At 41.5% G+C, this 24,976-nt stretch overlaps 1 protein-coding gene across 1 annotated transcript; it reads right to left on the reverse strand.

Moving 5' to 3' along the window:
* Positions 1-18,488: 18,488 nt before the first annotated feature.
* LOC135698797 (probable 4-coumarate--CoA ligase 1) lies at positions 18,489-20,209 on the reverse strand. Its single transcript, XM_065218931.1, has 2 exons — positions 19,647-20,209; positions 18,489-19,587 (listed from the first exon to the last, which is right to left on the reverse strand). Exons 1-2 carry the CDS (start codon positions 20,207-20,209, stop codon positions 18,489-18,491), a joined length of 1,662 nt encoding a protein of 553 aa, XP_065075003.1.
* Between the last annotated feature and the right edge of the window lie 4,767 nt (positions 20,210-24,976).

Consider the following 24,976-nt stretch of genomic DNA (forward strand, 5'->3'; position numbering starts at 1 on the left):
AGGAGTCATAAAAGAGTGTAACAAACGCCTCTCAGGTTCAATCTCTAACACATTTCGAAGCAGCTGTTAGGAGGTGTCTACAAACGTTGTATTAGAGCTTTCACCAAAACAATAAAGCTTGAGTTTAAATATGTATCTATAAACGTTGTATAAAAGTTGCTTCTATCCGGTTATTAAGGAGTCATTGAAAAGTGTTATAAACGCTTTTCACCGCTTGCTGTTCAATTAATATTTAGGAGTCATAAAAGAGTGTAACAAACGCCTCTCAGGTTTCCTCCCCAACTAACAATTTTCACAATGTAAACGCTTTACTCATTTTATTTATACAGCCTCAAGCTGTATTCAAACGTTATACGATATGAGGAAACCTTTACTCAACATCATACAAGCAAATCTGGCGAACTTAGTCAGCTAATTATGGTTGTTGGAACAGTTGGGACAAGCTCTTATTGAGTATCCATTAACGCTTCTATACAGCTGTTATCCTGCTGTTTAGCTGTGTGTCAACTTGAAAGGCGCTTAATTCAACCTTTTCCCGGTTATCCAATAATCACTACACAGCTTTCTCTTGAAGCCGGGTTAAATACTGTTAACGATTTTTTTTTATGGATGAATTTATTGAGTTTATTTTGCTGTCACAAATCAAATTAATCGAAATTAGTTACAAGTCATCACCAAATTATTTTACCCAGCACCGGAACCTGGCATCGAACTCGAGACGACCGCATTGGCAAACATTGACTTTACCAACTGTTCTACGTCAACACTTTGAACTGATGTAAACAAATCAACATCCCCTTCTACAACAAAATCGCTGAGTAGAGGCTTTATAATACTGCACATAAATCACTTTTCTCGACTAGTGACTTCAGCTTTGTAAAGGAGCAGAGTAAAAGCTGTAAAACTGCACACGTCTAAAAATAAACCTAGTTGACTGTGAAAATGCTTCCGAAGTAGCTCTAACACAGTTTATTAGCTGAGTACAGGATTTTTAGTTGTTGCAAAAGCACTTTTGATGTTTATGTTATTCAGCAAGAGTTGTTGGTTGTGTAGAAGCCATCAAATGAGTAATATATTCACTTTCTTAGCTTTGTTTTGCAGCTACAAGTGGAAAGTTGATTAGTGTGTGTACAGAAGTGACATTAGCGTTTATTGGCTGATGTTATTCAGTGCGACTCACAAATTGAATAATGGTTGTGAGAAAGTTGAGTAAACGCTCTCCAAAACTATTTTGCTAGCTTTTGCTCGTAGCTGTATCTGCAGCTTCTTTTCAGCTACTTTACAGCACAACGCTGGAAAAGTTGGCTTACAAAGCTGAAAATGTTAGTTGGGTAGTTGAACAGGTTCTCCAAACCAGTGTAAACAAGAGTTTTACAGAAGTTGTAATAAACAAATTGTACAGTTATTATTCAGCATGCAGTTGAATAAAATCACAATGGAAGCGTTTCTTCAACAAGAAATTGATTTTGTGTAAACGTTTTACTGAATACGTTAGACAACACCTTTGTGTTGCAGTTGTATAGTGTCGTGATTTCCGGTGGTCTGTTCGCCAGGTGCCCTAACGAACATATGATGATCCATGATCAGGTCTCGCTCGCTGCTGCGGTGCCTGCTACTGCTGTGCTTGCTGCTGTTTGCGTCCGTCCGCTTTGTCGTCTGACTGCTCAGTGAGCCACGGAATGTGGCTCTGCACCTTATGTAGGTGGCTACTGCTGCTGCTTGCTGCTGTAAGCGTCCGTCCGCTTTGTCGTCCGACTGCTGAGTGAGCCACGTAATGTGGCACTGTACCTTATGTAGGTGCTTGCTGCGGTGCTTGCTGCTGTTAGAGTCCGTCCGCTTTGTCGTCCGACTGCTGAGTCAGCCACGGAATGTGGCACTGCTCCTTATGTAGGTGGCTGCTGCTGTGCTTGCTGCTGCGATGCTTGCTGCTGTTTGCGTCCGTCCGCTTTGTCGTCAGTCAATCGAATGAGCAACGGAATATGGCACAGTTACTTTTATACCATACTCGCTGCTGCTGTTTTGTTTTGCCATTCGCCAGTTTAGATAATTTTTACTACATCGAGATTTTAAACGTCCAAATGAAGCTAAAATCCCCTTTTTTTTCAGCGAGGTGGAATTCAAGGGATACGAAATCTTTCAAGTCTCAAAACAATTTTTATTTCAGGAGATATTTATTTATTTGTCTCTTTCACTTTTATTCTCTACAATACCTCTGTCCTCTACTCTGTTATTTAAAAAAAATTTCTTAATATAATCGTTTTTTTTTTTTTTTTTTTTTTGTAGCTTTCAAGTCTGAAAACAATTAAATTTCATTTCAGGAGATATTTATTTATTTGTCTCTTTCACTTTTATTCTCTACAATACCTCGGTCCTCTACTCTGTTATTTTTATTAAGAATTAAAAAAAATGTCTTAATATAATCGTTTGTTTTTGTTTTTGTTTTATTTAGTTTCTTTGTAGTAGTAACAATATTCATTAGTTTCGTTAAATTATGCCGTCAAGCTCGATTCCTGTGTGACTTCTGCAGTTGCTCTCTTCTATGTAGATCCGTTTTGGAGTGTTCTTCTGTGGTTTGATTATCTTTTGTTATTCAAAAATGCTGTACAGTATCATGTCTTTGAATCTGTTCGGTTTTCTTGTCGCTCGCGATGGACGCTGCATCACTTGTATATTTTCATCTAACGTGTCCTCAAGTTCAATTCCAGTTTCACTTTCATGGTTTTCTGTTTCTGTGTTTGTGATTCCCAATTCAGTGTCATTGTTGACCGTTCTATCAGCAAGCTCTTGTAGATCTTCTGGAACCTTCTTAACCTCCTGAACGTTACGAGAGTATTGAATCCCGCTTTTACTCCGAATTATCACTTTTGCTCCATCTCTTGCAATTATCGAGAATCTTTCAGCAGAAAATTCCGGGTCCGACTTACGCTTCTTCGGAATTGCGACTAAAACTGTATCCCCTACTTGAATATTCGAATCTTTAGCTCTTCTTTGGCTGTCTGCGTATTTTTTACTCTCAAGTTTAGAAATTGCATCCTTCTCCTTAATATCAGTACGATCTAATATTTCAGTACAATTTGATTCCCAAAGGCTGGGGAATGTCCCACGGAACTTCCATCCCACCAATAACTCAAAGGGTGTAACTCCAAAGCGTGATAGTGGCCGAACTTTGTTATGCGCATGGACATACCTCTCCAAAGCTGTTCTCCAGTTGATATTGTCCAATTTGGCGGTTGCCAAAGCATGCTTGATTCCGATATTTTGTCTTTCTACCGCGCCGTTCGATTGAGCACTCAACGGGATAGACTTTCGTATTTTGATGCCTCTGTCTTCCCATATCTTAACGAACTTATCACTCTGGAAAGGTGGTCCGTTATCGCTCTGTATTGCCATAGGATAACCCCACACTTCAAAAATTTTTGCTAGTGCGGAGTTTGTTGTTTCGGCATCGATGTTCTTTACTTCAATGACATGGATGTACCTGGAGTAGGTGTCAACAACCACCAAAAACTCTCCATGGCCGAAATCTTTATCGGTAAAAAAATCGATTTGTAAGATTTCCCATGGTCCTTGTGGAAGTTCTCTATTTGTAAGAGGAAGTGGTGTGTTTTTCTTCGATAATCTAAGGCATGTTTCGCATTTTTCTATATGCTTCTGTACCTCTTTGCTCATTCCAGGCCACCAGAAGTGGTTACGCAAGATTCGTTTCATTGATGATGTCCCCATATGACCCTGATGTGCTAGTTCCATTGCTTTTGTCCGCAAGTTAATAGGCAATATTACGCGATCCTCCTTGAAAATCAGGGCACCCAGTACTCGTAAATACTTGGCTTGGCATTCGTAGGCTCGCAACTCTGTATTCCATGTACCAGATTTAAGGGATTCTCTGATGTCCGCCTGTTCTTTGTCGTTCTCAGCTTCTAATTCGATTTCGTTCCAATTCATCTTCATATTTCCCATGTCAAAGACGAATAATAAATGTCCTTCGCAAGAGTCGTCGAATGATTCGGCTGGTGTGCTATCGATCACTAATCTTGAGAGAGTGTCTGCAATGTTCATGTCACCTGGAACACTCTCGACCGAAAAATCATATGTCTGCAATCTTAGTGCCCAGGCCTCAGCCCGCGAAACAGCCCTCTTTCCAATTCGATGCATGCCTCCAAAAATAAATTCGTTGGATTTAGCATCTGATCTAATCTTAAAGGTTGTACTCATTAGATAATTGGAGAACCTTTCTACACCCCAAACCATGGCCAAAGCCTCTTTTTGAGTATGTGGGTATTTCTGTTCGGCCGAAGATAATGCTTTTGAAGCACACGCAATGACTCTTGGCTTAGAATCGCTATTAAATTGGACCAAAACAGCACCTAAACCATGTGGTGAAGCATCCACGTAGAGTTCGGTTTCATCAGTCTGACAGTAATAGCCCAAGGTTTTGACCTTCGTCCAGGCTTCCCATCTTAAGTAATCGAATTCCTGGTCCAACTCTTCAGACCAGTAGAACCGTTCCGCTCTCGCAAGCTCCCTTAACCTCCAAGTCTTGTCTGCCCGGTTATGAATGAATCTGTCAATGTAGTTTATCAAACCCAAGAAGCTCCTGACTTCATCTTGATTTTCAGGTCTACGGAAATGTTGGATAGCCTTAATTTTCTCGTCCTCTATACTCCAACCGTTAGCTGACAAATTGAAGCCCAAAAACGTCACTTCTTGTTTGTGAAATACACATTTACTTTGATTTAGTTTGACGTTGTGATTTTCCAGATGTTTTAAAACTTCTGCTAGGTTTCTATCATGCTCCTCCTTTGTTTGGCCGACCACTAGGATATCATCCAAGTAGTTGACTGTGCCCTTGCATCCCGACAGTACAACGGACTGCATAATCTCTTGAAAAATGTCAGGAGCATTGCATAAGCCAAAAGGTAGCCGACGACATCTGTATAATGCATCGCCTGAGAAGAAGTTTGTCAAATGCCTACAGCGCTCGTCTAGGATGACATGGAAGAATGCACTTTTAAGATCTATGGTTGAAAACCATTTTGCCCCATGCAGTTCCATTAGTATGGATTCAAAAGTCGGCATTTTAAACGGCGTCCTATAAATGCATTTGTTCGGGCCTCTTAAATCGATGACCAGGCGAATGTCGTTCTTTCCCTTCGGTACTACTAGCAGAGAGGAACAAAAAGATCTATCCATATCTTCCGTAACCGGTTCAATGATTCCAGATGACAAGAGCTCACTGAGTTTCTGCTGGGTCAATCTTTTGAAACCGGCCGGGATATGCGTATACACATTTCTAGCTGGGGGCAAATCCATATTGTAGCGCAGTAGTACTGGTGGAACGTTGAATTTCGGAAATTCCTCTGAGACTGAAGCTGATACTGTGTTCATCATAGCGAGCTCGCATTTCCATATGCTGCCGTATCCACCAATCGGAACTCTTAGCCCCAAGTCTAATAGGCTGTATCGGGCTGCTGTGTTAAAGCTCAATAACGATCGCGCCTCCTCAACAACGTAAAACTTTTCTAAATAGACCGGTCTCTCTTTAGAAACATACAGTTTTGCCGAAAAGGTTGCTGTCACTTTGATTTCTCCCGGTGAAGCATACGCACGCAATGTTTTATCCGATGAGTAACATACGTCATGCAGCTTAGACACGGTGGACTTATTTTGAGCAATCTTGTCCCATATTCTCTTTTCAATAGTATTCACTTGAGCCCCGGAATCAATGAAAAAAATTACAAATTTCCCGGCTACTCGGCCAACAACATAAGCATCTTCTTCTGTCGGTGGATCGAAAACAGGTACAGCGCATTGTAGCTCGTCAGTACAATTGGTAGTTGAAGAAGTTTCATAATAATCTTCTGCAAGATCCTGTAAACGTAAGGATAATTATAATTGGGTCATTGAAAGTCTTCCTTAAAAGCTCCCTTATCTCACATTCGTTAGCATGGTATGAAGGGTCAATTTTTTTTTTTTTTTTTGTATGATTGCAGCAAGATGCGACATCGAACCAAAATCGCTTCTTTCAGAAGACACTCGACCCTAACAACCATTCGAACTTATTTATTAAGCCGTCTGCGACCCCAAATATGGAAACCTTCTTAAAGAGAATTTAAAAATTGCTTTACTCAAAATTTTCATCTTTCAAATATTTTATTCGCCTTGTCAAATTATAAGTAACAAACTTTATTTCAAATTCAATTTCAATGTGAGATAAGAAAGCCTCGAAGATATTTCAAATTATTCTGGTTTAACATTGTCTTGTACCTTGCTCTCGTTGTCTTCACTGTTTTGCATAATCGCTGCAAGCTTCGGCCTTGGCTCTTCCTCTCCCGGTTCATCGTGCGCTCGCTTCTGGCTCATTCCTTGACGAGACAGGGCTGAACATGTACGAGCTAGATGGCCTCGGCGGTTACAATTGTGGCACACCTTTTCCAGATTTGGGCAATCAGCAGGTCCATGATACATGCTGGCACATCGCCAGCAAGTGCTTCTAGATGACCCTTGAAAATTTGATTGTCCACGATGATACGCTCCTCTGCCTCGTCGAGTTCCCCGGAATCTTGGTCCTATTCCACGGCGAAACTGAGCTTGGAGGTCTGTAGCTGGTGATAATGCCGCTATTGTTGCGCTGTTTTGACGGTTTAGTTTTTGATACTCTTCCTCGTTAAAAATCTCCATCTCTCGGTCCCGGACCATCGCGATCAAGCTATTCATATCACCTTGGTTGACCCAGTTGCGGTGGGCTAGAATGCGCACACGACTATCGGTTGTTCCCTTTACAATGGTACGCACTACAGCCTCCATCTCTTCTTCGCTCTTGTAGTCGCATAACTTAGCAGCGGCTGCCACTCGTCGTACGAAACATATGTTAGACTCCCCTTTTAATTGCACAGTGTTCATCAACTTTCCTCGTTGGCCGATGATATAAGTCCTCGACCCGAAATATCGATCCAATCGTGCAATCGTGTTGGAGAATGGATGATTCCGTTCATCCGGCATGTCTGTAGTGGACGATGTTCCCTGCATCACCTCCATTAGTTTCGATCCAGCTTTAATTTTGAAGATGTCCATCTTAGCATGTTCATCGGTGGCATGAACTAGATTGAACGAGGCTGTAATCATTTCCTTCCAGTGCTCGTAGGCCTTCTTATCGATATCAGTCTCACCCTCTGATGGCTTGCATTCCGGAATATTAAAAGAACCGAGGGACATATGGTTCATTGTAGCAATTAGAGACTCGTTTCCTGGTGCTTGATGATCGTCAGAAATAGCATTGCATCTGGCTTGTTCGTTTTCCGTACTGTTGACTTCCATAGCGTGAAGTAACTGGTCTTTTTCGGACCGTATAGAAGCCAATTCATTTTTGACTGCTAACAGTTCCTCCAATAGCCTCTTCTTTGAGATTTTGCTTTTTGATTTCGGTTTCGCTCTGTAACAAGAAAGACACAATCTCACTTATTATGTTTCGGCAATTAAGGTCAATTGCATTTTAGGATACTGCCTCGACTACAGTTCCGTTTATTTTTTTTTTTTTGCTTTGGGCACTCTGCTTCACCAATCAGAGGCCAATTGTGTTTTCAGGATACTGCCTCGACTACAGTTCCGTTTACTTATTTTTTTTTGTTTTTTTTTTTGCTTTGGACACTCTGCTTCGCCAATCAGAGGCCAATTGCGTTTTCAGGATACTGCCTCGACTACAGTTCCGTTTGTACTTCTCTTATGAGATTATAATTATACTTACAGATTGGGAGATGAAGCGGTTCCAGTACCAGCTGCGCCATTGTCGTGATTTCCGGTGGTCTGTTCGCCAGGTGCCCTAACGAACATATGATGATCCATGATCAGGTCTCGCTCGCTGCTGCGGTGCCTGCTACTGCTGTGCTTGCTGCTGTTTGCGTCCGTCCGCTTTGTCGTCTGACTGCTCAGTGAGCCACGTAATGTGGCACTGTACCTTATGTAGGTGGCTGCTGCTGTGCTTGCTGCGGTGTTTGCTGCTGTTTGCGTCCGTCCGCTTTGTCGTCCGACTGCTGAGTGAGCCACGGAATGTGGCACTGCACCTTATGTAGGTGGCTGCTGCTGTGCTTGCTGCTGCGATGCTTGCTGCTGTTTGCGTCCGTCCGCTTTGTCGTCCGACTGCTGAGTGAGCCACGTAATGTGGCACTGTACCTTATGTAGGTGCTTGCTGCGGTGCTTGCTGCTGTTTGCGTCCGTCCGCTTTGTCGTCCGACTGCTGAGTCAGCCACGGAATGTGGCACTGCTCCTTATGTAGGTGGCTGCTGCTGTGCTTGCTGCTGCGATGCTTGCTGCTGTTTGCGTCCGTCCGCTTTGTCGTCAGTCAATCGAATGAGCAACGGAATATGGCACAGTTACTTTTATACCATACTCGCTGCTGCTGTTTTGTTTTGCCATTCGCCAGTTTAGATAATTTTTACTACATCGAGATTTTAAACGTCCAAATGAAGCTAAAATCCCCTTTTTTTTCAGCGAGGTGGAATTCAAGGGATACGAAATCTTTCAAGTCTCAAAACAATTTTTATTTCAGGAGATATTTATTTATTTGTCTCTTTCACTTTTATTCTCTACATATAGGTTCTCCAAACCAGTGTAAACAAGGGTTTTATAAAAGTTGTGGTGAACACATTGTGCAATTATTATTCAACATGCAGCTGAACAAAATCAAAACGAAAGCGTTTCTTCAACTGGAAATTGTTACTTGGGTAACCAGAGACGTATTTTGCTGTCCTAAATGTTGTAGTTAATTTGGCTCTAGTTTTCTCAATTTTTTCCGATTCAAACCAAACACCCAGCACATAATCGAGAAATTACCAAAGTTTCATAAGTCACGCTTGTTGGTCACGTCGCGGTTGTGTATTTACACGGATATTCCTAGGGTTCTGCCCAATGGTGAGACATTTTCATGATATTTTTCTTATTTCTAATATGAACCTAGCACTTTTTGTGGATCGTGTACGACTCATTACTGTGTATACCGGAAATTATAGGTTTTCCAAATCGTCCAGGACATCAGTTGATTTGTTGTACTAGATCAACCAAGACTGCAATAATGTCTGTAGTATCGAAATATGTCCAATCAGATTCAAAGTGTATATGTGGACCATTAGACTGATGCAAATTTTGACATTTTCGCTCCACAGTGCTCAATAGGTTCCAAATCGGGTCCTGATTAGTCTCTCAAAATTTGAACTAATTTGAAAAGGAACTAACTTGGCACAAACCATTTGAAGTTTATATGGAAATCACTATGGGAAATCCAAACTTTTTGTTCATCGTCTTCTTACCTTTTTCCATATTGCACTGTTCAAAAATTCAAAAGCTATACTTATGGAAAATTTTCTCAGCTTCAACTTAACAGAATATAGTTGTTGAGCCAAACGTCAAATAAAATAGTTATTAATTGTTTAAGAGATTGATAATCTTATGGCATGATCATGCAGCTGTTTTGTGAGCAACACTGTATCTTGCAGGGTGACATAGTAGCCATGATTTTTGTGCTCTATTCCAAGCACCAGAAACACCAATGTTGCCTGCTGAACAGTTGATTGAGCATAATCGTAAGACATTAGTGGCTTGAATTATTGATAACTTTTGATGCTTACATTATATTGAAAAGTGGTTCAGGATAAAGTTGTAGCCGAGAAAATTTCCTACGAGTTCAGTTATCATTTTTTAAAGCAGAGCGATAGATCGATTGTTAGATGGATATGAACAAAACATTTGGTTTTCCTATAGTAATTTCCATATAAACTTCAAATGGTTTGTGCCAAGTCAGTTTCTTATCAAATGAGTTCAAATTTTGGGAGACTAATCAGGACCCGATTTGGAACCGTTTGAGCACTGTGGAGCGAAAATGTCAAAATTTGCATCAGTCTAGTGGACCATGCATGATCTATTTCCGAGTAATGCAGATGTTCAAGGTTCTTCAAATCGTCCTGGAGTTCAGATAATTTGATGTACTAGATCAACCGAGATTGGGACAATGTCTTTAGTATCGAAATATTTCCAGACAGATGCACAGTGTCTATGTGGATCATGCATGAGATATTGTCATGTATATCAGATGTTTTAAGTACTCGAAATCGTGATGGGCCTCATAGCCTAGTCAGTAAAGGCACGGTATTACCAACAATCAATACGAAACTAACGATTTTAAATTGGCTCACCACTTTAGTAGCCTATTGGTCCCAAGCAAACGATTAACGTACCCTATTCTAGTCGAAATTCTAGTACTACGCAATGTTTGTTTTGATTCGCTATGAAAGTTTGACAGATAAAATGAGGGGTTATTGGTTTTTCCTATGTTTCGAGGGGTGAATCGATTAGCTTGGGACCGAAGAGAGTACCAGAGCTGAGTCAAAAAGTTGAGCACGTTATTTCGGGACCTTCTAGTCTTAGAGTTACCTCTATGGTATTACTAAGCCGGAGAAAGCGGGTTCGATTCCCGGTCCGGACGAGGGAATCTTTCGGGCTGGAAATTTTCTCGACTTCCCTGGGCATAGAGTATAATTGTGTTAGCCACACAATATACAAATTCATACATTGTTATTGGCATCAAAAGCTCTCAATAAATAACTTTGGGAGTGCATTTAGAACACTAAGTTGAGAGCACGCAATAAGCTAATATGCACTAATCAATAAGCTTGAAATGCGAATAAGAAGAAGAAGAAATCGTTCTGGAGTTCAAATGATTTATTCTACTAGATCAACCATGACTGGGATGAAGTCTGTAGCATCAAATTATGTCCAAACAGATTCATAGCAACAATCAATATGAAACTAACGATTTTAAATTGGCTCACCACTTTAGTAGCCTATTGGTCCCAAGCAAACGATTAACGTACCCTATTCTAGTCGAAATTCTAGTACTACGCAATGTTTGTTTTGATTCGCTATGAAAGTTTGACAGATAAAATGAGGGGTTATTGGTTTTTTCTATGTTTCGAGGGGTGAATCGATTAGCTTGGGACCGAAGAGAGTAGCAGAGCTGAGCCAAAAGTTGAGCACGTTATTTCGGGACCTTCTAGTCTTAGAGTTACCTCTATGTTCATAGTGTCTATATGGATAATTTTTAATTATTTCCACGTATACCAGATGATCTAGGTTCTCCAAATCGTCCTGCAGTTCAGATGATTTGTTTTACTAGATCAACAAAGACTACGATAATATCTGTAGTATCGAAATATCGATTTGGAAATCCTAGAACATTTGGCATGATCCACATAGACACTGCAAATTGGTTTGGACATATTTCGATATTACAGATATTGAATAAGTCTTGGGTGATCTAGTAGAAAAATAATCTGATCTACAGAATGATTTCAGTCGGGTACAATCCACATAGACACTTTGAATCTATTTGGACATATTTCGATACTACAGACATTATTGCAGGTTTGGTTGAAATAGTAGAACAAATCAACTAAACTCCAGGACGATTTGGAGAACCTAGAATATCAAGTATACATGGCAATTACTCGCATGTATACGATTCGTTTATGATTTGACAATGGAAAATGCTATGATCATATTAAAAAAAGGGAAATGTCTCACATTGGACAGACCTCAGGGAATTTCCGTGTAAATTCGGTGTGACTAATGGAATTGAATCATTTCCCGATTATTTACAGGGTGTTTAGTTTGAACCGGTAAAAAATTGAGAGCCAAATGAACAACAAAATTGATGACAGCAAAATAATCCGGGACGGAAAGGTTACAATGAATTCCACAATTTATGTGACAGCACATTATTTTATGTTTCCGCGATTTTCGCGACTGAAAGTTCAAATCCGCGACAATCGCGAAATCCGCGAAATTCGCGCCTGTTGTATTCCCGCCTGCACTTGTATCAAAAATAGAAAAATCGTTTGAAGCAAAAATTTTGCTTGCAACATTTCTCGATATTGAGGGAGCATTTGACAACGCATCACACACTTCTATGGCAAAGACAATGTCAAAGCGTGGCTTTGACATACGTATCATAAGCTGGATTAGTGAAATGCTTTCAAAACGTGAAATTTCGGATGAGCTTGGCAGCTCATCTATTTCAGTAAAAGCTGTTAAAGGATGCCCACAAGGGGGTGTTTTGTCTCCACTTCTGTGATCATTAGTAGTAGACGACAACAAACAACAAATCTAGAATCACAGGGTTTTGAGATAATTGGGTTTGTAGATATATAACATATTGTAAAATAATTGTTCGGGAAAAATATGACGATGTCATTACAAACAGGATGCAACAATCCATAAATTACACCATTGCGTGGTGCAAGTCAGAAGGATTGAGCATAAATCCTCAAAAAACACATATTATCCCTGTGAAGTAATGAAATTGGGTTGTTAGCGGAATGCTTAAATAAAACAGCAAAAAAAGGTTATCTTCCATTTAATTCCACTTAATTAATTTTAGTATCCATGACAGATACGTATTTCAACTACAATGTGCAGTCTTCATCAGTGTCATTCCCACTAAAGAACTATTCAAAATCTAACCCCCTTAAGTACTCATCCCCTAGGTATAAAAGTCAAGATCACAGGTATTAAAATGAAACTACAATGTGTTGAATCGGAACCTACCTAACTAATTAAAACCAAAGATTTAAGTAAACTAAAGGAGAAAAATCTATTCAACTCTCTAATAAGGAAAATCCCCAAAGGCTTGGTAGCCATCATAATGAAGTAATGAAATTGGGTTGTTAGCGTTAGCGATGGCTGGTTGAAAACATCTGACAGTTTTTCATAGTCCGATCGTATGAAATCCAACATAAAATCTTGTCGCAAAAAACCACACACTGAGATTATTATTCCATCAGATCTCATAGAAATATCTTATACGATATTTCTATGAAATCTGATGGAATAATAATCTCAGTGTTAAACGCTGTCCAGACTGGAGAGTTATAACATGTTATAACGGTTGTCAACTAATTCCAACACAGAAACCACCATCAAGATAGCGCTATAACATGTTATAACTCTGTAGTCTGAACGTACTATTAGATGCGATACTAAATCTTCTTCCACTACACCTATGTGTACAATTAGATGCTGAAAAGAGCGCACTAAGACTTAAGCGAAATAAAACCTTGTTTGAAGGGAACATTAAGGGACACCTACATATATCAAAACAAATACGAATCAATCCATTAGTTACAGTCAGTAATGATTAGATGGAGACAGACCGCTCTCTCTGGAGTGCAAATCCACTCAAGATCAGTTGTATTCTTTACTGATGGATCAAAACAAAATGATAAAGTGGGAGCTGGTGTGACAGGTCCTGGTGTTAATATTTCAGTTTCTATGGGTGGATGGCCAACCGTTTTTCAGGCTGAAATTCAAGCCATACTAGAATGCACTTCTGATAGCCAGTATGGGAATGCATTCAGTTACTTCAACAGTTGTCTAATAACAACACAATAAATCTCTACTGGGTGCCAGGACACATTTTGGAGTAGAAGGTAATGAAAAGGTTGATGAACTAGCCAGACAAGGATCATCTAAACAATTTCTAGGACCTCTCCAAGCTCCATCATGATGGAATTATGGAACTGGAAAAAGATGATTACAGTCCGACAATCAAGAAAGTTTGTGATGCCAAATGCATCAAACACACAAATACTCTTTAGTCTATCAAAGAAAGACCTATGTACTTACATAGGACTAATTACAGGGCACTGCACAGCCAAATATCATCTAAGACTTATTAAAAAATTTGAAGATGATATTTGCCGGTTTTGTAACGAGGAAACAGAAATCTCCGAACATTTATTGTGCAACTGTGCAGCATTTCTTAACAGAAGGGTAAAGTTCTTTGACAAGGGACTACTACAGCCCTTTGAAATATGGTGTTCATCTCCTAGTAAGGTAGTGCGTTTCATACGACACATAATTCCTTGCTGGGAATATACCTAAAGTTAGGCGATTACTCTTCGATCCTTCAGATTCTTATAGTAATCTGCTTGAAAGTCGATTTGGATAAAAGTTTTTCTGCCACGCCAAGGCGCCTAAGCGCAAAAGAAAAGGACAATCTCCTGATCCTCCATCTGATGAAATTAATTTTAGCAATCAATTTGATTTGCTCACGGATAATGAGAATGATCCATCGTCCAGGAAAAATTCTAGTACACCCGGCTTAATTCCAAGAAGGAAAAGATTCCCCCTACTGTGATAACCACTTCCGATTTCCATGCTCTTCTTTTGAACTTCGTGAAATTTAAGATTTCATTGCGAATTGGACGTCGGGGTGACTGAAACATCCGACGGATTCAAATGTCTTCTCAAGAATCTTACTGAGAAGCAGCATATTTTTTTTTATTTACGGCACCAAAACCGAACGTTTGTTCAAGATTGTCATGAAAGGACTAGACAAAATTTGGACAATTTACGTTTATAGCTGCCTATTTGCCATTCCAATGCGTAGGCCAGCAAAAGAATTTTCTCAAGGGTGACCTTCAGAAACTTACCCGCCATAGGTCAAAATTCTTCATTATTGGTGATTTTAATGCAAAACATGGAATAATGCTCAAAGCTCATGGAATAATGCTCAAAGCAATTGCAATGGTAACATTCTGTTTGAAGATTGTCCTACACGTTATTACACTATTCAACATGCTTTTTCAGCAAGAAATCCCTCAACTATTGATTTGGTCTTAACTGATTCATGTCAATTTTGTAGCCAATTGGTTACCCATGCTGAGTTCGGTTCTGATCACCTTCCAGTAACTTTTGAAATATCCCAAGAAATAATTTCTAATCCCAACAGCTCTACTTTCAATTACCATAGAGCTGATTGGGAGCAATATCGATCATTTATGGAATATAGCTTCGACCAAAACATTCCTTTGCTAACCAAAGATGTAATTAATTATGCTCTTGAATCTCTTACTATACTTCTATAGTTCAAGCAAGAGCTGCCTCAGTACCAAAATGCGAGGTTAAGTTCTATTAAATTATAATAGACGACGATCTTCAGCTCTTGATCCCTCTTAAAAATGTCCGTAGGAGACAATATCAAAGAACACGCGATCCTGCCAGTGGGAGCGCAAAACGATGTACCCTTGAACCGATATTGAATATCGCACAGACAAAATACACAGAAAACACTACAAACACAGAAACGCCCTTCTCAAATGATAATCTACACAGTTCGAAAAAGTAGTGTAAAATTTCTGTCACTATGATGCACATAAATGGAGCGTCACATTTCATACAAATTCACATTACAGATCGTGTAAATTTATCAGTCATTTAATGAAATATTCCAAATATTGTACGCAACCATCCATCTTTGTAAGCAATATTTCTTGCAAGTTGGTAGTTTACGTAAAAAGGAAGTTTACATGCTTCAATTTTGGCATGCATGGAACATTAAAATTCATATTTTTTTGATGTGTAGATACATTTTGGAAAAACTAAGTGGCAAAGTAAAGCTCTACACATCCAGAAAGTTTAATTGAAATCTGAGAGGGTGTTGCCAGCTCTTATACGATTTGGCGCGAAATGCGTACATAGTTTGTTTGAGAGATTGAGCTTTTATTCGCGATTGAAGTCATTGTTTACAAAAGCAGATGCGCCCTAAGAATCAATCCGGACATCTCTTGTTTGATATTCTCATGCATTTTCGCGCATTAACACTAACAACGCCAAGCATTGATTCTATCCAACCCAAAAGTCACAACTGCTCAAACTACAATTCATGGGATGTCCACATGGCCTCAGAATTCAACTTGAATTTGAGTTCCGATCACTCAAATTCGCTTAAGCCGCACGGTTACTCATTGACTATTCGAGCATGATTTTTGCTCGAATATGAGTGAAATTTAGTCAGGAAAATTGTCTTCAGTCTATGAATACCCGTGGTTTTAGCGAATTTGAGTCAACGGAACTCAAATTTGAGTTGATTTGCGGAGTTGAAATTTTCAAGGCAAAACTCGTAGGCGTATATCACAAGCATGAGATTTTCGCAACACCGCTTATATCTATGTTCGGCGAAGCACAATCTGAAAACCCCTGTTCTGGTTAAATTCCACACATGACAAAACATACACACTAGGGTGGGCCAACTTTACAACCCCCTGCTCCCTACTTCTCTTCTAATGCTTATTGAGGTCCCCAACAACTGTGCAAAATTTGAACGAATTTGGTTGCAATCTACATTTGCGAAAGAATTTTAAATTTTGTATGGGAAACGGAACGATGCTTATTCATTTGCTTACCAAAAATCCAAATATTGCACAAGTTTCATGGATACTATAGAAATCAACTTTGTCCAAGACTGTAAATCTATTTCAGTGCCAACATTTCAAAGGGGCGTAATTGCTTTTGTAAACAATGGCTTTAGCCGTCAATTTTTCGCGATTAAAAGCTCACCCCTCCAAAATAACAATGCTAGCTGGTAGAGGAAACAATCCTCTATCTGTTGGTGTCATTATTTTTCATGAGTGAGTTTTTATTCGCAAGAAATTGACGGCTAAATTCATTGTTTACAAATGCAATTACGCCCCCTTGAAATGTTGGCACTGATTTGATCTTTGTGCAAAAAGTTACTAATCTTTCACTTTTGACGAAGTGTTCTACGCTACACGTACTTACAAGCTCATATACAGTGTATATCAAAATTGATCGAGGACAACATTTAAAATTCTCCCGCAAATCCAGATCATAGCCAAATTCTTTCAAATTTGGCACCGTTCTTGGGGACCTCAATACACATCGGAAGAGCCGTGGGGAACAGGGGGTTGCGATCCACCATACAAACTAGACCCACCCTAATGCACACTATTTGAAATGATAACAGGATGGGAAAAGATGACGGTGATTAAAATGAAACCATGACGAAGCTGATATAAAAAAATATCTTCAGTTTTTTTGCACATTGTACCCTCCTACCCTCCGATATTTGGTTTGGGGCAGATTGCTATTGTTGCGATGCCAACAGATGATGATAATGCAAAACTGTGTCTGCGCTGAAATTATCCATCTACATCAGTACACGGCCGATGAGACTAACTCAGAGAGAGAGAGAGTCACTTCTACTCAGATGAAAGAAAAAGTAAGAGGTTGTATCCAAGATATTACCAAAGGTAGTTTTGATGTCACAGCATAAGTATCGCATATATTAAATTGTAACTCGTTATCAGTGAAAAAGTTCGATAGGTTGAAATTCGGAAGCAATTTGAGAGTTCTGTTTGTGAGGTACTCGGTCGATGTCCATGTAGTACAAGCCAATCCTGGACGATATGGCTTGGATTCAAGCTCTTACTCTTTATCAGTCATTTGTGGTTCTGAAAAGGACCGATGGAAAAAGGGAGTTTGGAAGCTAGTTTAAAACAATGCTATGGAAATTTGTCCTCGATGTTCTTGGAGATGATAGCGGTGCGGAAATGAAATTTTAAGTCTCTTTTATTAAGAGGATTCGGCAAGATTTTATTGCATAATACTCTTAATAGGAGCGGCTTAAAGTTTGCATCAAAAGGCATAAACATAGGTACATTCTGGCCTGCTCAGTGCTTGGTATCAATATTCGGCGACTGTGTTAGAGAAACCACTTTTCTCATCACGGAAACGCCTCGTTTTCTGTTGTCAAAATTACACATTTTTGTGCACAAAACGCACAGAACTTTTGATTTATTCAATAGATAATAAAAAAGCGTAATTGATTGAAGAAATTTCTTACTAAAATTTTTCGGTATTCGGTAATTGCGAGAATTTTGGTTGCACGGATGAGGCTGACGAGCTGTATGTTGTTTGGAACGAGGGTGACGCGCTCGGCATAGATGGCCTACAGCGGCTCACGACGAGCAACTGAATCTGATCAGCGGTTGAGGGCAGCCTTGATAGCTACTAGCTGCTTGCGGGGAGCCTTTCGTTGTGTACTACACGTGGTGATTGAATGAATAGCGTTCATTGAGACCGGATGGAATTCAATTTTGAAATCTGTGTTAGGGAAAGCGCATTTCGCAGGCAATCGGTGACCATTTTATTATCATAGCAACGTGCATTTTTCAACGAGTATTAGTACAAGACACTGAAGAAGTCCGCACATTGTAGACGAAATACGCGTATCTGTCAAGGATAAGCAAATAAAGTAGTGGAATTAAATGGAAAATACGAATCCTTCTCTCTCTAATTATACAAGTATTCCACTAAGACGCCCACATTCATCAGGATTCCTCAAAAATCTGCCTGAAAATGAGGAAAATTGACACCTTATGTGATATATGAGTTAACTAAACTCAAATTTAGGTTGTTCTCATTCGCAGTGTAGTAGTTTTGAAAACTTCAATGAACTTCAAAGCAGTTTTATTAGCTCCAGGAAAATGGTGGGAACTTTGAGAAGAAAATTTCAGGGAAGTCAAGAGAACTTCGAGGAAGTTCAGAGTTTCTTTCACAGTCTACTGTTTTAACTAGGCTTATATTCTTTATTTTAGAGAACCGTGGATCATATACATCGTATACATATATATGTTATATTCTTAATTCTCTTTACCCTTCCCGTCCTTGATTCGTAAAACAATGTCCCGTACCGATCGTCTCATCACCTTTCCCGACGGTGTCAGCGGAAGCTCGTTTGTCAAATATACTCCTCCCTTCAAGTGCTTATACCAAGGCAGCGCTTCTTCCACCTTTCGGGCAATCTCGGCCGAATCCGGTACCTCAGACTCAACCGAACCTTTCCTCACTACCAACGCCGTAGCCAGATCGAATACTTCTGCTGGGATGCCCACTACACATACCGCGGCCACTCCGGGCATTTCCTGTATTACACTCTCTATTTCGCTAGGTGAAACTTGGAAGCCACTGCATTTGATGATATCCTTCTTCCGGTCCACCACGTACAGATAACCGTCCTCATCGAATCGGCCAATGTCTCCGGAATGCAGCCACCCTTCGCTGTCCAGAATTTGCCTCGTTGCATCCTCGTTTCCAAAGTAACCCCCGAATACGTACTCCGCCCTCACGAGGATCTCGCCTTCTTGATCGACCTCCAGCGCTTGTCCGTCGTCATCAACGATCTTGAACTCCGTCCCCGCTACGGGGAAACCAACCGAACCGTCCCGATAGAATTCCTCCCTAGTGAACGTCACTGCTAAGGCAATTTCCGAGAATCCATACACCACCTCCAGAAACCTTCCGGGGATCAGCTGCTCGAAGGATCGTTTCAACGAAACCGGAATCATACTACCACCGGTGAATGAAAAGCGGAGGCTACGAAGGGCTTTGACATTTGCGTTTGGACTGTTGACGACGCCTAGCGCTTGCGAAGATGGAAGAACGACAGCCGATACTCGGAAGCGTTCGATAATCTCCAGTGTCAGTTCGGCGTCATAGGTTTGCCGGGTGATGATCCGGGTGGCACCCCAAGCCGTACTGGTCAGAAGAGTGAACATCCCGGACAGCCAATAGAGTGTACTGAAGGCCAGGGTCCTATCGCTGGGATTACACTGGAAGAAGTTTGCCAAGTGGGCAATGCAGATCGAGTGTGATAGGCAGACGGCTTTCGAACGACCCGTTGTGCCGGAGGAGCACAGCAAGACCGCGAGTTGCACAGTGGGGTTTGCGATCGGGACCGAACTGGAAGAGAAAAGGTTTTCTTGAGATTGTTAATCATGATCAACATGCAATAAACTTACACAAAAGCTGCTTCGTTACCAGTCGATTCCAGTAGACTTTTCACGTGATCGTACCCATCGATGTGATCCTCCGTCACAATGATCTTCGGTGACACGTTCGCTAAATCACAGGCAGCAATCAGTTCTTCCAATATCTCACTTTCGCAGAAAACCAGCTTTGGCTGCACTGTCTCCAACATGTGACTCAAATCATCCCGCTGAAACGAAGGATCCAACGTATTCACAGGAATACCCAGAGCGAAACAAGCAAACAACACTGGAGCCGTGTATTCCCCGTTTCGAACGATCATGGTGAAAATGTCCTCCGAATGCCTTCCGCTGCCGTAGCCCATTCGGATCAGATTCTGTGCGATACGGATCGTTCGGAGACGCATTTCAGCGCCAGTCACTTCCACACCGCTATCGGCACTGATTTGCACCACCTTGTCGGCATTTCGTTCCAGAATCTGCAGAATCAGATCACCTATGCCCTGCTGGGGATTGAAGATCGGTTTCCTCGGTAGGCCGCTCCAAATCTTGGTGGATGGATCGTAGAAGGTGTAAACGTTTTTCAATGGACACATGGTAGCGACGATGTGATCCGTTTGGGGTAAATGTTGAAACGCGACTGTTAAACCGGCCATCAGTAGATCTAGTTCCTAGAGGGAGGGATTAATTTGCCGCCTAGGTCAGTGTTCACCGCTATGCTGATCCTCTCGTACTAAAAGAGCAAAAAGAGCGATTGCGAATGAATTACGCTCTTCTCGTTTTGTGATAGGAGCTTGGAATCACGACCGGTTTTTTTGGCCCGCGAAGCTCAACGTAACTCTTCGATGTTTCATTCACAGTTCATTTCATAGGGCATTGAAAATGAGCATAGAACGGGTAACCGTTCGATTGTTTAGGATGCAGAAACAAAATGGATCGTATTCCGAATATAATTTGATCTTATTTATGGATCTTGAGAAAATAAGACATAGTGCCTGAAACATAAACATATGAAAAAGGTCTACGATCCCGGAGCTTCTGAGAGTGCGTCTGAACAAACAAGTGCCACGTTTAAGATAGTACTATCACAGACATGTTTTCATGGGTGATTTATAGGGTAACGGATGTATTTTGGTCCACAATCACATTAACATTAAAATACCCCTCACCATCCCTCTTCAACGGGGGAGTTTGGTAAAGAGAGATGATCAAACCGATTTGTACCTTCATAAAAAGTTGTCCTTGCTCGCTTTCTACTCTCTACATATATACAATTTCACACTGCCGTACTCTAACGGAACTATCAACAATATACTTTCATCTCCTCATCTATCGTATAAAAATTACCACTCTAGTCTGTTATTTGAAAATAGCATCTTCACCCATAATGAGTTTCATCGAGAAGAATCCCGAAAGAGGCTGCTTCAGAACGGGCAAGCCAAGTATGAAAATTCAATCGAACCATCTAGTAGGGGAAATGGCTCTAATGTTGGCCGATGGATCTAAGAATGGGCCCATCGCTAAAAATCTGATATTTATCAATTGTATCTAGATGAACGCATCATTGAAACGGTACTAATGGATATTTTTGGTAGCTATTGAAAAAGTAGTCGATTGCTGAATGGGCCCAAATTAGGGGCATTCAGGTCGACATTACATCCATTTCCCCTATCTAAGTATAATAAATCTCATTCATTTCATTGCTTTGTAGGTAGCTCGTGGCTTAAAAGTTTCCAGAACCGACACAAGGAGCTTGCAATACGGAAGCCGGAAGGTGTCACTAACGCGAGTGCCAATGTTGGTGAGCAACACATAAGGACGTGGTTCCGGGAAGTCTATGTCATTTTGCTGGAAGAGGACCTTGTAGAAATTCTACGAACTGCAAAGTGTGTCTTGAATGGCGATGAATCAAGTTTCTATCTCGAACCAGCTCTGGATAAGGTGATCGCCATGCGAGGTGAAAGAATTGTCTACAAAGTTGATCGTGGTCCTGCGAAGAATAACATAACGGTTATGTTTACCTGCTCGGCCGATGGGAAAATGTACACACCAATGGTGGAGAGAGCTTTTACTCGCGAGAAATAGTCAATTGAAGCGTTTGTTTACAAAAGCAATTACGCCCAAATCTCAAAACACTCCGGACTTTTATGATTGTGCCCCTGTTTGAGACTGGATACTAACGTATGCATTAACAGAAATGGACTTATTTTGGATGGCGATGAAAAATAAACTACAAACGGTAATTCAATGAAACAAATTTTCCTTAACTTACCAATCAGGCTAAGGCCTTGTTGTCCTCTGCTGTCCGAAGAAGTCGTCTCCACTCTACTCGATCCATGGCCACACTTCGCCAGCCTCGTAGTCTGCGAAGAGTCCGCAGATTGCCTTCTACTTGGTCAATCCACCTTGCCCGCTGCGCGCCTCTTCTTCTTGTTCCTGTTGGGTCGCTTTCTAGAACCATTTTCACTTGGTCGTAGTGCGGCATTCTTACAACGTGCCCAGCCCACCGTAGTCGCCCAATTTTTGCAATGTGGACGATGGATGATTCTCCTAGCAGCTGGTGCAATTCGCAGTTCATTCGCCTCCTCCACGTTCCGTCATCCATCTGCACTCCACCGTCGATGGTACGCAGCACCTTCCGTTCGAAAACATCATCGAGCATAGTCCAGGTCTTGTGGCTTTAGAGGACCACCGGTCTAATTAATTAATTAATTTATCTTTATTATGGAGGCTTTCAGCCTTGGGCTGGTTCGCCTCCAACTCCCCCCGGTCTAATCAGCATCTTGAAGAACCTCAACTTCGTGCGGCGGCGAATTTTATTCGACCGGAGCGTCCTCCGGAGTCCAAAGTAGGCACGATTCCCTGTAATAATACGTCTTTGAATTTCACTGGCGGTCACCAGTGAGCCCAAATACACGAGCTCATTGACCTCCTCGATTTCGTCACCGTCAATCTGAACTCGGGGTGGGAGGCTAACATTGTCTTCCCTAGAACCTCTTCCTTTCATGTATTTTGTCTTTGATGCGTTGATGGCAAGTCCAATCCGCCTAGCTTCAGCCTTCAGTGAATGTACGATTCCGCCATCATCTCAAAGTTCCGTGCCATAATGTCAATGTCATCGGCGAAGCCAAGAAGCTGGATGGACTTCCTGAAGATCGTGCCACTCGTGTCTATCCTGTAAGTAACGGCTAGCTCAGGGTTACTCTTAATCCTGGGTCGGCTTCCCACGTACTTCAGGCAAACAAAGCGGACAACCAACCAAATCAATCACGACTAGAAGAGGACTCGCATGCAAACCTAAGGCTCTAGTATTTAAGAATAAACATCACAAATTTATTTTAACATTTTATTCAGGACATATAAGGGGCGAGGGAAGGAGGGAATTTTAGGGAGAAGGTATCGGTTCAGCTGCTGGTGGGGCCCTTCACATGCTTGAAGTGCGAGAGAGAGTGTTTCTGCTGACATACCTGATCCGGCTTGCTTGTTGGAGGGGTACTCACGAAGGGGGGGGGGACACATCGGTTCCAAGCACTGGCAAGCGGGACTCGGCAGGCTACCTGCACTTGGGGTTGAATCCGAACGGATGACCAGGAGGGCGTCGATTCCCGGAAAAGGAGACTTGCTTGACCTTAACCAAGGTCCTGTGACCCGTCCGTCGATGTCGAGGCTCTTCGAGATTGGAGTTCCCACGTGGTACGGGAAAGGAACGTCAACATCAATCTCGACTTCTCCGATCGATCTGCTTTCCGTCTGGGAGGTACGTTCAGCCACGGTCCCGATATTCCCACGTGGTCTTTTTCGGCCAGACAAAGTTCTGGGCGTCACTGGCTCTTCCAACAGGTTGCTTCGGTCGACAGAGGCTTGCGGCTACACTGCACTGGCACTTCCCGCGTGGTACACTTTCAACCCGATCTGGGCTTTGCACAAATCTCCCGGCTCCATGAACCTGATTCGGCCGTCACGACCCGTTGGCCTTTTTCCGGACACTCCCACGTCAATATCTCTCCGAGACTCCGAACACACCACCCGGACGTTTTTTTTCCAACTAATAAAATTTTCTTTTCAGGACTTCTCAAAAAGCGTCTACTTCGGTTGATCGTCGCGTCCTTTCTTGTCGCCCTGCGCTTTTCCTAGGCCATATCTCCTTCTTTCTCTCGTTTCACTCTCTCCCTCTTTCTCTCTCACTCTCTCGTTGACAGGGTGGAAATAGACAAACGTTCCCATTTCGCCCGTTGGAGATGTAAACTGTGCTTTGCGTTTGCGCACGGTGGGTTGATTAGTAGTGTTTTTTGGTTTAAAATTTAGTGCGGACTTTGCCGTATTTTGTTTTTATTTACAGGGAGCACAAACGACAAATGACGCAAGCGCGGTTTATGCTTGTTATTTTTTATACTTAATGCTTATGACTACATGCGAAGCCTTACAAATAATTATATACATTTGCTGGTCAACTAATTAACTGGGTTTAAATATTTATGTTAAACATAAATTAACAAACAAAACCAAGATAAACTGGCAAAAATAATATAATACTAAACACAGAAACTTAACTATCCGATGAGCCTACCTTAAAGTTTTGAATTTATAACTAAACTAGCTACCTACAGTTAAATATCATATTCACAAAAACTGTACATAGCCAATCGACTTCAAATCCATTGTTGGCGGTGATTGATCGGTAACAATCCCAGCTCTTCTGATCACACCTTCTAACGCGATGTTGAATAGCAGACACGAAAGTCCATCACCTTGCCGTAACCTCCTTCGAGATTCAAAGGGACTCGAGAGTGTCCCCGATACTCGAACAACGCACATCACTCGATCCAACCGCTGATTTCGATCGATTGTGTCGTATGCGGATTTGAAATCGATGAACAAATGATGTGTGGGCACGTTGTATTCGCGGCATTTCTACAGAACCTGCCAAATCGCGAAAATTTGGTCCGTGGTAGCGCGGGCACCCATGAATCCCACCTGGTATTGCCCCCCGAACTCTCTTGCAAATGGTGACAGACGGCGGCACAGAATTTGGGAGAGTACCTTGTAGGCGGCACTCAGCAGTGTGATCGCGCGGTAGTTGCAGCAATCCAACTTGTCGCCCTTTTTGTAGATTGGGCATACGACAACTTCCATCCACTCCTCCGGTAATATCTCCTCCTCCCAAATCTTGGCAATTACCCAGCGCAGCGTTCTAGCCAGTGCTTCACCACCGTATTTTAATAGCTCACATGGTAGTTGATCTACACCAGTTGCTTTGTTGTTCTTCAGCCGACCGATCTCCTCCTCAACTTCTTGAAGATCAGGGGCCGGTAGCCTGTCGTCTTCTGCGCGTGCTCCAAGGTCTGTTGCCGTGCCACCTTCGT

This window comes from Ochlerotatus camptorhynchus, unplaced genomic scaffold (assembly GCF_037179485.1).
Source record: "Ochlerotatus camptorhynchus isolate MF236.1 unplaced genomic scaffold, CSIRO-AGI_Acam_v1.1 ptg000094l, whole genome shotgun sequence".
NCBI lineage: Eukaryota > Metazoa > Arthropoda > Insecta > Diptera > Culicidae > Ochlerotatus > Ochlerotatus camptorhynchus.

Coding starts and splice junctions, on each gene's coding strand:
- LOC135698797 (XM_065218931.1), bottom strand. CDS start 20,209: ATGTGTCCATTGAAAAACGTTTACACCTTCTACGATCCATCCACCAAG. Junction 19,588..19,646: donor GGTAACGAAGCAGCTTTTGT/GTAAGTTTATTG, acceptor TTTCTCTTCCAG/TTCGGTCCCGATCGCAAACC.